This window comes from Vanellus vanellus (genome assembly GCF_965231255.1).
Source record: "Vanellus vanellus genome assembly, chromosome: 16".
Taxonomy (NCBI): Eukaryota; Metazoa; Chordata; class Aves; order Charadriiformes; family Charadriidae; genus Vanellus; species Vanellus vanellus.
The window spans coordinates 2,203,684-2,216,047 of NC_138921.1; the positions used below are offsets into that span (position 1 = coordinate 2,203,684).

General features: G+C 58.4%; 1 protein-coding gene across 5 annotated transcripts in view; it reads right to left on the reverse strand.

The window, feature by feature from the left end:
* The window catches only part of NF2 (NF2, moesin-ezrin-radixin like (MERLIN) tumor suppressor), a 50,056-nt gene extending 41,582 nt beyond the window's left edge, over positions 1-8,474 (reverse strand). For all 5 annotated transcript variants that reach the window (XM_082491769.1, XM_082491766.1, XM_082491768.1 and 2 more), the window contains exon 1: positions 8,308-8,474. In XM_082491769.1, the coding sequence (XP_082347895.1) occupies positions 8,308-8,421 (114 nt within the window). In that variant the 5' untranslated portion in view covers positions 8,422-8,474. The remainder of the gene's footprint in view (positions 1-8,307) is intronic.
* Positions 8,475-12,364: the final 3,890 nt, after the last annotated feature.

Sequence of the window (12,364 nt, forward strand, 5' to 3'; positions counted from 1 at the left end):
GGTTATTGGCATCATCTTTTTTTCCAGCGGAGACATCGCATTTGGCATCTATTAACAGGGTTTGCATTATTTATTAACCTGCACCAAGAGTCATTTCCAACCAGCAGGCGACTGGACAATTTATTGCGGTGCAGAACCTTTCTGTCAAGTTTCACAACCGCTCCTTAGCTAACGAGTCAATAAACCGGCCGCAAAAAAAAAAAAAAAAAACAAGCGGAAGCGTTGCGAGATGCCCTCGTCACGGGGTGACAAGGAGGGAGGCCAAACGCTCCAAAAAATGGGTGCAAGCACCCTGCGCAGAGAGGGTTGAGGAAGGGGTCTACCGGGAAAAGCCATTCCTCAAACCCGCTGGCATAGGCTGCTGCTTTTCTTCCAATGATGTCAAACTGAATTTACACCAGCTACGTGGAAAAGGTGGGGAGAAATAAAAAGGACGTTTTTTAACCATTTACGATTAAGGTTCCTCACGTGAGAAGCTCTACTCAGACAACAAGGAGGTGCCCCAACTCCAGGGGACAGAACCCGGCTCTGCCTGGGGACGGTGGATGGAGATCTCCCCTCCTCGTCGTCACAAAACACAAAGCACCGGAGCTTCAGCCATCCCTGGGGTCAGACTGGGGAATAAGGGCACAAACAAGGGACCGGAGGAGATTAAACCAGCGCTCATCAGCTCAGCCCGACCACGCTGCTTCCCAGAGCGAACCCATCGCAACGGTCCCTCCACACCCCACACAACGCAACCGCTCTGCGGGAGGCATGGTGCTAGGTTAACCTTGACCTTGAAGAAATGATTAACACCTATAGAACATACCACTGCACCAATTTATCCTTAAATAACTCAGAAAATGGCTTTTCACCTTAGCAGATTGGTTTATTAAGTGTTAGTTCTGCGCTAGGGATGAGAAGAGAGCGCAGAGCCCCGGCTGTGATGACATGACAGTCTAAAAGACCAGGCAAAAAAGGGGACGGAGCCCCAGAAGCACTGCTCAGCTTCCACTGTGTGACAGAGGAGATGGCAGAAGGGAGAGGGCAGGGGCCGAGCAGAGCACCCCTCCGCTAAGCACCTGGGACACAATAAACGCACAGGCTGTACCTGTTCCTCATTCCACCAGGAGATGCCCAAACAAACCACCCACCGCAGCTTACAACCGAAACGGAGACAACTTTGAGACCGTAGACCGCATTTATTTCTCCTTCTGGACTTGAGTGATAACAGGAGTGCCACAAACAAGGATTTATTTGGATTTAAAGCTCATTTGGAGCAAACAGGGAATCAAATAGGCAATATTCTTCCATTTTTTTTTAAATAAAGCGATGTCAAATACTTGCAATTGCCACTTACTGAGCCACAAGACAGGGCTGTAAAAGTTATTTTTATTTACTAATGCTACACGACAACTCGATAATGAGCTTTTAATTAAAATCTATTTCTGTTAACCACCAAGGAGGCCAAAAACGCGCCCAGGCATAACAACGCAGATGGTGCAGCCAAGCACATTTTGTGGTGTCTGCCCAAGAAACAGACAGAGCGAGGTACACGAGAGAACGAGCTGCTGCGGCTCTCGCCAGACGCACCGAAGTGAGCGGGACAGGCGGAGGGGACAACAACCGGTGATGTCCCAAAGCCTCACCTCACCCCATAAGCTGGGGTTGCGCTAATTGAAGAGTTAAAGGGTCAAGCAGCAGCTCAAGGCAGGAGAAGAAGCTCCAAGAGGCCGAGAGAAGGCTCTTGCTCCTGCAGGGACTTCTGTCCGTCCCGTGCCAAGGACGCACATACATATAACGTTAGATGGAGGCGTCTCTGTGCTGCTGTCGCAGGGTCTGCGGCACAGCACGCTCTTCCCTGCCCCGGCAAGCGCCGCGCAGGGTAGCGGCGATCGCAGAGCCGAGCCTTACCTCTGCACGGGACCTGGCTCTGCTGATGGACACGGGGTATTTCACAAGCCTGACCTGCTCTGATGATCTTTTGTGCGCCGACGCGCTCTGAAAACAGACAGCTTACCCCGGGGAAAGCCAAGCTAGGGTCTAAGAAGCCCGTGCTGTCAGCCGTGCCCCAGCAACGGCAAGTTTACCTCCGAATAAAGCAAAGCTAAACCACGTACGCTGTCAAATGCCTCTCTGCCAATCTCAAGGGCTGTTTGATTTTCTCACAAAGTGCTGCCTCCCAGCTTCAAGTAGATTGTTTCCAGGGCTGCTTCCCTGTTTAAGTACTTTTCCTTTCAAAAACCACCTACTTGAAAGCCACCGCCTGCACAAAGGAAAAAAGAAAGAAGTATTAAATAGCATCAAAACTGGAGTACATACACCAAAAGAGGAAGATTTTCTGTCCCAAATGCCTTTCCCTCCTTCCCTTCAGCATCAACACCCCTCCTCTGGATTAACCGCCGAGACTGAGGACTGACAGTGGTTTTGAACCATCTTTGGAGGGAACTGGATAACACGGAGTTTCATAACCAGCTTAGAAGAGGCTGCAGTGGGACACGGGGGATCCCGAGAGTGTTTCTGATGCAGGGTGCAGGCAGAGAGAAGCCAAAGAGGATCTCTGCTCATAATAAGTCTCATGTGACTTGCGCACAGCTTAAGGGAACGCAGAATGGAACCGCAGCAAGCGAGACATCTCTGAAAAATTAATTCCCAAACGACACTGTTGTGAATCGGTGACTTTTCTTGGCATAAACCCCTCCAAGACATGAAGTGAGAAAATAGCCCTTATCTGTCGCGTCTCATATTCCAAGAGAAAGCAGCAGCAAGCAAACAGCACAAGCTCCCGAGTGCTCACAGAGAGTCGACACAGGATCGGGGCAGATGGGCGCGCTAAGGAACCAGAACATTTGACTTGACAGCTGGTATCCCAACAATTTACTGAAGATCATTTCGTAACTGAGGAGGATTATTTCTCGCAGCTTTTTAAAATAGCTGTTACTGCCCACAGATTCGTCTTTTCCAGTTAACTTTCTGCCTGCTTGCAGCAGCTTAGCAGCATCCAGAGAGGTCACTGCCCTACTAGCATCAGCGAGCTGCCGCTAAACGTTGAACTGGGGATGGAAGGACCTTTATAAAACCCCCTTCCGAGTATTCAGCAACACAAAAGGAAGCTGGGGGCACTCTGCTCTCTGGTTTCCTTCTCTTGCCTTTTTATTTTGGTGCAGTGACTGGACAGAGCTCAAACCTCAACCCCGATTTACTGCGCCAGCTCTTGCTCCAAAACTTATTCGGCCCCAGATTTTCACCGCCAAATCTTCGCTTGCTCCTGTTTCAGAGGATGAGCTTTTGCAGCTCGGCTACATAATTCCCTACGTCTGTTAACAAAGAGACTAACGCTTGGCCACACGCTGTTGAAATTGGGTCTCATCTACTTACAAGCGAACAGAAAAGCTTTACAACCAACCTCATCCAGCTGGCCCCGCACCGAGCAGGGCACTGGGCTAATACGATCCCTTCCAACCAAGATTATTTTCTGGACAGAGAGGAACAGCCTAAGCATTGAAGCAGTAAGAGGATGCACGTTTAGACCAGCAAATACATCAGTCCAAACTCGCCTCTTCTTGCTGCTTGAACACTTAAGCTGTTTCTCCAGGTTGGTTGCAAAGTTTTTCTGCTCGTTTTTAACTCAAGACCCACAGAAGCTGCTGCTGTCAAAGGCTTGCGGTTGGGAAGCAGCTTGGCGGCCAGCTGCACCTCGGTGGAGTAACCACTCCTGCAGGACTTTCAGGCCCAAGATCAAAGGCACGACGGAAAGGGCTAAAGAAAAAACACACAACCCTTCAGAAAAGGTGCTGTGGCTCCTGAGAGCCACCAACCTGACTGACCACTGCACGAGGAAGAAATGGGCAAAGCCACGCGCAAGACCAAAAGACAGACCGACGGGTTCTCCCATCAACCAGGGAACATGGTTTCTGGGGGAAAAAAACCTGCATATCGGAGTGCGTGAGACCGAGCTGACAGCAGCCACACTACAGCACCACCATCCCGCTGGAGGGACAGGACAAACGACGACTCAGAAGACACGGACTCAAAAATACAGCAGGGTTTTAAGATGTTATGCCAGAGATAACCGATAACCGACTACTTCATCTACAGAGGCACCACTAAAATCACATTACCTTTGCCACGTCGACTACTTTAATTTGGTTCGGGGCCACCGTCAGCAAGTTGCACCATCAGGGGTGGCAACGGCAGAGGAAACCATCAGCCCCGGCAGCCTCCTGGCACTGCGCTCTGAACTGACATCAGGCCATTAGGGCAAATACCACACCCTGGCAAGCTCTACTTTACGCTACCGCTGCTTAAAATAGCTTCCCGAATCATCACTTAAGCAGCGTACCACCTATCACGGCGTTAATCGCCGCAGAACAGCAACATTAAATGTCTTTCAAGGAGATTTCTCTCGCGCTGCTCTCCAAGCACAGAAAGCTGAGGGACCGCACGGGCTATTTGAGGGTGTTCTCAGGAAGGTGAGGCAGCTAGGGACTGGTTTAACACAGGGATTTTAAGAGCTATGCAAATGTCTATCCTTCCTCAAGATGCTATCAATTAATTAGGCACCAGGCTCAAACAGCCGCGGTGGAAGTAACAAAAAGGAAGACACTCACTTTGTGCCTTCAAGATTTCCCCAAACAAATTACAAGTCTTTAAAGTGAAACCCCAACTGTAATTATTAAGCTTCATCGCTGCGTTCGAAAGATTAAGATTTCATTTTTGTGAATTATTTTAGATTTAGGCTCAATTTAGAGACATCATTTGCAGAGTAAACAGATGCAAAGCAGGTTTAATCTCTTAAAAGACACAGCTGGGAATTTCTACACGGCAGCTTGAAAAATTAACAGAGAAAACCGAGTTTTTTCCCCCAGCTATGGTGGTGTCGGTGGGGTCAGAAGAGGAGGGACTGCTGGGACAGGAGCTGGGGCTCTACAGATTGCACCGAGCAACCTTCAGTCCTTCAGTCCAGCCCCAAGAGCTAGCCATCAAGTCAGAGCAGATCTCTACAGACTCAGATCTCTCAGCCGCTCCGCACGCTCTCCTCGAGGCCCAAGGCAGACCTCACTAGCCCCAGCTGCTTGCCCCACTGCCCGGCCAGTCACCACCAGGCCTTACAGCCCACAGCTTCTGCCTTTTCCAGCTGCCTGGCCAGCCTCGAGGTCTCGCGCCGCCGTTGTCACTGCCTTAAGGTGAGGACGTCACTTCTGTCCTGTACAGCGGGGAAGTCTAACTCATGACAACACAGAGCACACCTCGAGAGCTCTGGAACAAAGTTTAAAAGAAAAAAACATCAGTTATATTAACCCCACAGAGAAAAGCTGCTACAGAGAAGCGCTGATTACTCAAATGTGTTTACCACCAACACGATCAGTACCTGTCCAGGGGTTACCCACCGGTTAAGCTACGCTAAAGACCAGCACATGTAGCATCAGCCTCCCCAGAATGGACCACTCACCAGCCGGGCATCCAGCTTCTGGGGAAGGAAAAGCAAGGAGAAAGCAGCATGGCAACGCTTGGAGCAAGGCTGGGAGCGCAGAGGTAGAGCACGGAGACAAGCGGTGGTCATTTGTAACAGGGCGGAGGGAGGACGGGGGCTTCTGGAAGTGGTCGGGACCGAGGGCATGACAAGATGGCATAGCAGTGTGGCAGAAATCAGCCTGCGGACGACAGCCTCTCCTCCCCAGGGACCTGCAGCCCCGGCACACGGGAGAGCAGGAATTTCCCGCTGCCCGATCCGGCTCTGAACACTCACAGCTCCCGAGGCTCAAGCAAACCACGTTCCCCGGGACAGCTGCTGAGCAGGCAGGGCTCCCTGGGAATGCCACTGGGACGGGCAACCTCGAGCGAAGCCGAGGTGTCAGTGTGGATTAGGCAGCAAAATATTCCTGCAGTCCTTCCTCTGCCTGCTCGGCTGCTATTTATCGTGGGCTTTGAAGCCCGAGGCAGGAAGCAGGCTCCAGCACACCAGGTATGCAACAAAACCCAACCAGAGGTACAACCCCGGGACTACTGGCCTCACAGAGGAACTGCTAGTCCCCGGCTCATTCCCTCAGCGGAGCCAGGAGTCGCCTGTGGCCAGAGAGCAGCAACGGCAGAAAGGGAAGGGATGAGGACAGGCAGGAGAAGCCAAGAGGCAGCGGCTCGGCTCAGCAGGCAGCGGTGTACCCCCAAGAGCAGGCTACCGACGAGACCTCCAACAAGCCAGCAGCATTCTGTCCCTGTCAGCATGAGATAGAATTCATGGGTCACAACAACACATCTCAAGAGCCCCCCAGACAGCACAACAGCACGACTCCCGCTGCACCTCCTGCCACTAATCCTCTAAAGAGTGTCTGGCAGCACCGGTTTCACCCTCCACAGCCTCTTGCTCAGGTCAGCGGTCCTCCCCCCCACCCTAAGAAGCCCACCACATCGATGCACGTACCGACATGGCATCGGGCAAACACAGGGCTGCTCACTCCTCTCCCATCTCATCCTTGAAGGCCTCAGCCCAGCAAACCTTTGGACAGGGGTGGGATCTCTTCAGGGAGGAGCGTGGTCCTCCCCAGACCATTGACTCTCCCACCCCTTCCACCTTCAGGTGGGGCAGCTGAGACCACTGCAGAGGCAAGCTCTGCTCCTGGCTCAAGGTCTCTGGGCTATCTTCCTATCCCCTCCCTCACAGCAGCCCCAGCGACTCGAGGCTGCAGGGTGTGCCTGATCCGTCTAAAACGTCAGGCATTGGGCTTGGCGCATTTCTGCAGAGTCAGCAAACCAAGGAGCTTTCCCCAGAGCCATATAACTATGAGACAAAGACACCAGCAGAGATCCAGAGCTGAATTCCTCGAATAAACCGTGAATAAAACTCACCCCTCGCCTGTGCAAGGCATGGTGAGAAACAGCCCCATCACCCACCTATTTCCTTTCCCTCTGCTTGAGCGCTCTGTGTTGAAGGACAACACCTGAATTCCCCCATGCATCCTTCGTGCACCGGCTCTGTCAAAACACAGGAGACCTGAGCAGGACCATACACGCAGCTCCTGAGCTTCTTCCTGTGCTTCCAGAAGGGCTGGAGAAGTCAATCTGCAGCGACAAGCTCTTTTGGCAGGAGCCTCCCTGAAAAGTCATCTGGAGATGCACAAGTTGCACAGTCAAATCCCACCCGAGAGCGTTGCCTTACCGCTGCGCAAACACCCTAATCCCAACATGAAACAACAAGCGGCTGCACCATTAAAAAAAAAAAAAAAAGAATTATTTACTTTTCATCATAGGTTATTACTGGCAGCCCCGGAAAAGCATGCGAGAACGGAGCCAGGGCACTTAAACTCTCCTGGCAGCGTAACGATGGGAAGCTCACACAACTACTGTTTGAAAGAAATCCTTAATCCTGGGAAAGGCAGAAAGTTCTGCAGAGCTGACAACAGATTTGAAGAGCAAGAAAATTTACGACGGCAAATGCTCCTCAGCTTACAGGCACCTGAATTCCATCAAGATTTGGATCAGGCGAATGAAATATAAACTGTGAAACAAAAAAGTTAAACCGGATAGGGATGGCTTTCAATATTTGTGTGTCCAATCCCTCTAGACTGGCTGACAACACAGTGACAACAAACCGGACCCCTGGGGCCTGACAGCAACCGCTCAGGGGAGAACGGTTAGGAATTACCAAGGGCCCAAAAAAGGAAAACATCAGAGAAAAACCAGGCACAAGGGGAGCGGGCACCGGGACACAGGAACCCCCTTCACCTGCAGGACTGAGCCAATAACCCACAAACCCCATGAAAATCTCATCCACGTGCGTTCGCCGAGCGCTTCGGGTCGGACCCCGGCGGATTGGAGCCCGGGATACCGCCATCCCCGGCCTCTTCACGGCGGCTGCTGCCCGGCGGGCGGCTTCGGCTGTGGCGGCAAAATAAAGCTGAATTACACAGAAAATAAAGCGGAATTATAAACCAAGACAAAGCAGAGTTATAACCAGGATAAAGCCGAATTAGAACCCAGGATAAAGCCAAAGCACAACTGGGATAAAGCGGCCTTGCAGACACCCCGCTGTCTCTCCCGTGCGCCCCCCCCAGGGTCACTCCGTGACCCAGGGGCGGCGGAGACCCCCCCCCCCCAAGCCCAGGCCCGAGCCCCCCCATCGCCCCCTCCCGCCTCCCCACGGGCACCGGGCCGCAGCCCCGCCCGCTCCCCCCGGCGGCCCGGCGCCCCACCAGGCCTTAGACCCGCTGCCGGCCCCGAGGAAGCCATTAGCCCGGCGGGAGAGGCCGCGGAAGCCGGTGGGGGTGAGGCCCACCTCAGCGGGGCCCCTCACCGGGAGTCCCGTCCCGCCGCCGCCCCGGCCCTCACCTCACAGCTGAACTCCATCTCGGCGTCCATGGTGGCGATGCGCACCGTGAAGGTCTTGGGCTGCTTCCTCTTCAGCGAGCTGAAGCTCATGCGGGACGCGATGGCCCCGGCCATGGCGGGGGAGGCGGCTCAGCGCGGCGGCAGCGCCATGGCGGCGGGGAGGGCCCGAGCCCCCGCCGCTCCGGGCCGCGCCGAGCTGTGCCCGCCCCCGCCGCCTCGCCATTGGTCCCGCGCCGGTCCGGTCCCACCCCCACCATGAGGGTCGCGCGGCGTCGCAGCCAACGGGGAGGCCTGTGATGGAGGAGAGGGAGAGAGGACGTTTGTGATTAGGGAAAGTGGACGTCGCTCAATTGAAGGGGGCGGGGCGGAGACGCCCCTCAGCGGGAGGGGAGGGGACGGGGCAGAGGCGGTGGCGCCCCCTGGCGGTGGGCGGGGTGGGCGGCCGCCAGGCGCATGCGTGAGAGAGGGTGGGCAGGGCGGGGCCGGGCACTAGGACCCAGCGGCGGCAGAACGCCCCCGGGCCGCCCCACGCTGCCGCGGCGTGTCCGTGATCCGGGGGACGTGTCCGTGATCCGGGGGGTGTCAGTGATCTGTGGGGCGTCCGTGATGCTGCGGGACCTCCCCGTGGTGCTGCCGGGTGGCTGTGCTGCCCTAGGACGCCCACGTGGGTTTGGGACACGCAACCTCCCGTGGGGTGTCCCCCTTCCGTGGGTGTCTCCCCCTCCCGTGGGTGTCCCCTCTGCCGTGGGGTGTCACCATCCCGTGGGTGTCCCCCTACCCGTGGGTGTCTCCCCCTCCCTTGGGTGTCTCCACTGCCCTGGGTGTCCCCCCTCTCGTGGGGTGTCCCCCCTCCCGTGGGTGTCCCCGCTGCCGTGGAGTGTCCCCATCCCGTGGGGTGTCCCTCCTCTCGTGGTTGTCCCCCCTCCCGTGGGTGTCCCCACTGCCGTGGGTGTCCCCACTGCCCTGGGTTTTCCCCCTCTCGTGGGGTGTCCCTCCCTCCCGTGGGTGTCCCCGCTGCCGTGGGGTGTCCCCCCCTCCCGTGGGGTGTCCACCCTCCCGTGGGTGTCCCTCCCTCCCGTGGGATGTCCCCCCTCTCGTGGGGTGTCCCCATCACGTGGGGTGTCCCTGCTGCCCTGGGTGTTCCCTCTCCCGTGGGGTGTTCCCTTCTCCCGTGGGGTGTCCCCCCCACCCGTGGGGTGTTCCCCCTTTCGTGGGGTGTCCCCATCCCGTGGGGTGTCCACCCTCTCGTGGGGTGTCCCCCCCACCCGTGGGGTGTTCCCCCTCTCGTGGGGTGTCCCTCCCTCCCGTGGGTGTCCCTCCTGCCGTGGGATGTCCCCCCTCTCGTGGGGTGTCCCCCCCTCCCGTGGGTGTCCCCGCTGCCGTGCCCCCCCCCCGCAGGACGGGCCGTCCCCGGGTGACGCGGGGACAGGGGGTGCCCTCCCGGGGGCCGTGGGCAGCGCCCCGTGTCCCGCGTGACCGTGCCGGGGGCGGGGGGTGCCCGGGCGAGGGGACCCGGGCTCGTCCCGCCCCGCGCGGGCGCTGCCCAGTTCAGCCCCGCGGCGGAGAAACTGGGACCAGTAAGGGGATAACGGCATCGGGATCGGCACTGGGGTAACGGGACTGGGACCAGTACCGGCATAATGGGTCTGGGACCAGTACCGGGCTAATGGGTCCGGGGCCAGCACTGGGGTAACGGGACCGGGACCAGTACTGGGATAACGGGATCGGCACTGGGGTAACGGGACCGGGACCGGGATAGCGGGATAGGAGCAGCACTGGGATAATGGGTCTGGGACCAGTACTGGGATAACGGGACCGGCACTGGGGTAACAGGACCGGGACCAGTACCGGGGTAGTGGGACAGGAGCAGCACTGGGATAACGGGACTGGGACCAGTACTGGATAACGGGACCAGGACTGGTACCCGGGAAAACGGGACCGGCACTGGAATAACGGGACTGGGACCAGTACTGGGATAACGGGACTGGAACCGAGGGGGGGTCGGGGGGGGGACAGGACCAGCACTGGGATAGCAGTATGGAACTGGCACTGGGACTAGCGCTGGATAATGGGATGGTACTGGGAGCAGAACCAGCGCTGCAATAAGGGAACTGGGACCAGGGGATGGGCACTGGCACTGGGATAATGGGACAGGGACTGGCAGCAGTACTGGGATAATGGGATGGAACTGGGACCATCACTGGGACAACAGGACAGCGACTGGGATTGGAACTGGGACTAGCGCTGGATAATGGGATGGGACTGGGAGTGGAACCAGAGCTGCGCTAAGGGAACTGGGACCAGGGGATGGGGACCGGCACTGGGATAATGGGATAGAACTGGGACCAGCACTGGGATAACAGGATAGAGACCAGGACCAGCACTGGGATAATGGGACAGGGACTGGGAGCAGCACTGGGATAATGGGGGGGAACTGGGACCAATGCTGGGACAACAGGACAGCGACTGGGATTGGAACTGGGACTAGCGCTGGATAATGGGATGGGACTGGGAGTGGAACCAGAGCTGCGCTAAGGGAACTGGGACCAGGGGATGGGGACCGGCACTGGGATAATGGGATAGAACTGGGACCAGCACTGGGATAACAGGACAGGGACTGGGACCAGCACTGGGATAACGGGATGACACTGGGACCAGCACTGAGGTAACGGGATGACACTGGGACCAGCACTGGGGTAACGGGATGGAACTGGGGCCAGCACTGGGATAACAGGATAGGGACTCGGAGCAGCAATGGGATAACGGGACGGGACTGGGAGCAGCACTGGGATAACGGGATGGGAATCGGGACCAGTTCAGGCTTACTGGGACCAGCACGGGCTAAGGGGACAGCCCTGAACCCCGGCAGTGGCGGGCGGGGGGGGGGGGGGGGGGGGAGAAGCCCCCCCCGACCCCCCCCCAGCCGCCCGGGGAGCAGCCCCCCCCCCTCCGCCCGTCCCCCCCGGGCCCCGGCAGCCCGGGCGCCCCCGCAGCGGGAAGAACGGGGCCTCTGTCCCCGCGGGGACAATGGGGACATTGATGCCCCCCCCTCTTCCCCCCCCAAATCCCCCCCCCTCCCCTCCGCAGGACCCCTATGGCAGACGGCAACGAGCCCCCCCGCCGGGCCCCCGCCGGCCCCCGCGGCACCCAGGTGGGGGGGGGGGGGGGGCATGGGGGGTCTTGGGGGGGCATAGGGGACGTGGGGGGGTCTGGGGGGGACATAGGGGGACATGGGGGACATGGGGGGGTATAGGAGGGAACGACCTGGGGGGGTGGGGGGGATATAGGGGGGCATAGGGGAATGGGGGGTATAGGAAACTATGGGGGGGGGGGCATGGGGCCCCCAAGGGGGCCCATGGGGAGCTGGGGGTGGGGGCGTCAAGGGGGACATGGGGGGCTATGGGGGGTGGGGGGGGCATGGGGAGCTATGGGGGGGGGGCATGGGGCACCCAAGGGGGCCCATGGGGAGCTGGGGGGGGCAAGGGGGGCGTGGGGAGTATGGGGGCTGGGGGAGTCATGGGGAGCTATGGGGGAGGGGGGGGGCTATGGGGGGCTATAGGGGCTGGGGGGTGTCATGGGGAGCTATGGGGGGCCGTGGGGCACCCAAAGTAGCCCAGGGGAGCGGGGGGGGGCAAGGGGGGCGTGGGGGAGTATTTGGGGCTGGGGGGGTCATGGGGAGCTATGGGGAGGCCATGGGGCACCCAATGGGGCCCATGGGGAACTGGGGGGGGGCAAGGGGGGCGTGGGGGAGTATGGGGGCTGGGGGGGTCATGGGGAGTTATGGGGTGGGGGTATGTGGGGCCCAAGGGTGACCGGGGAGCTGGGCGGGGGGGGGGGGGTCAGGGAAGCTGGGGGGGTCATGGGGAACTATGGGGTGGACACGGGGGACCCAAGGGGGCCCATGGGGAGCTATGGGGGCGGGGGGGGGGGGGCTATGGGGGCTGAGGGGGGTCATGGGGAGCTATGGGGGGACCATGGGGCACGCAAGGGGGGCCGTGAGGAGCTGGGGGGGGGGGGGGGGCAAGGGGGGCATGGGGGGGTACGGGGGTGCTATGGG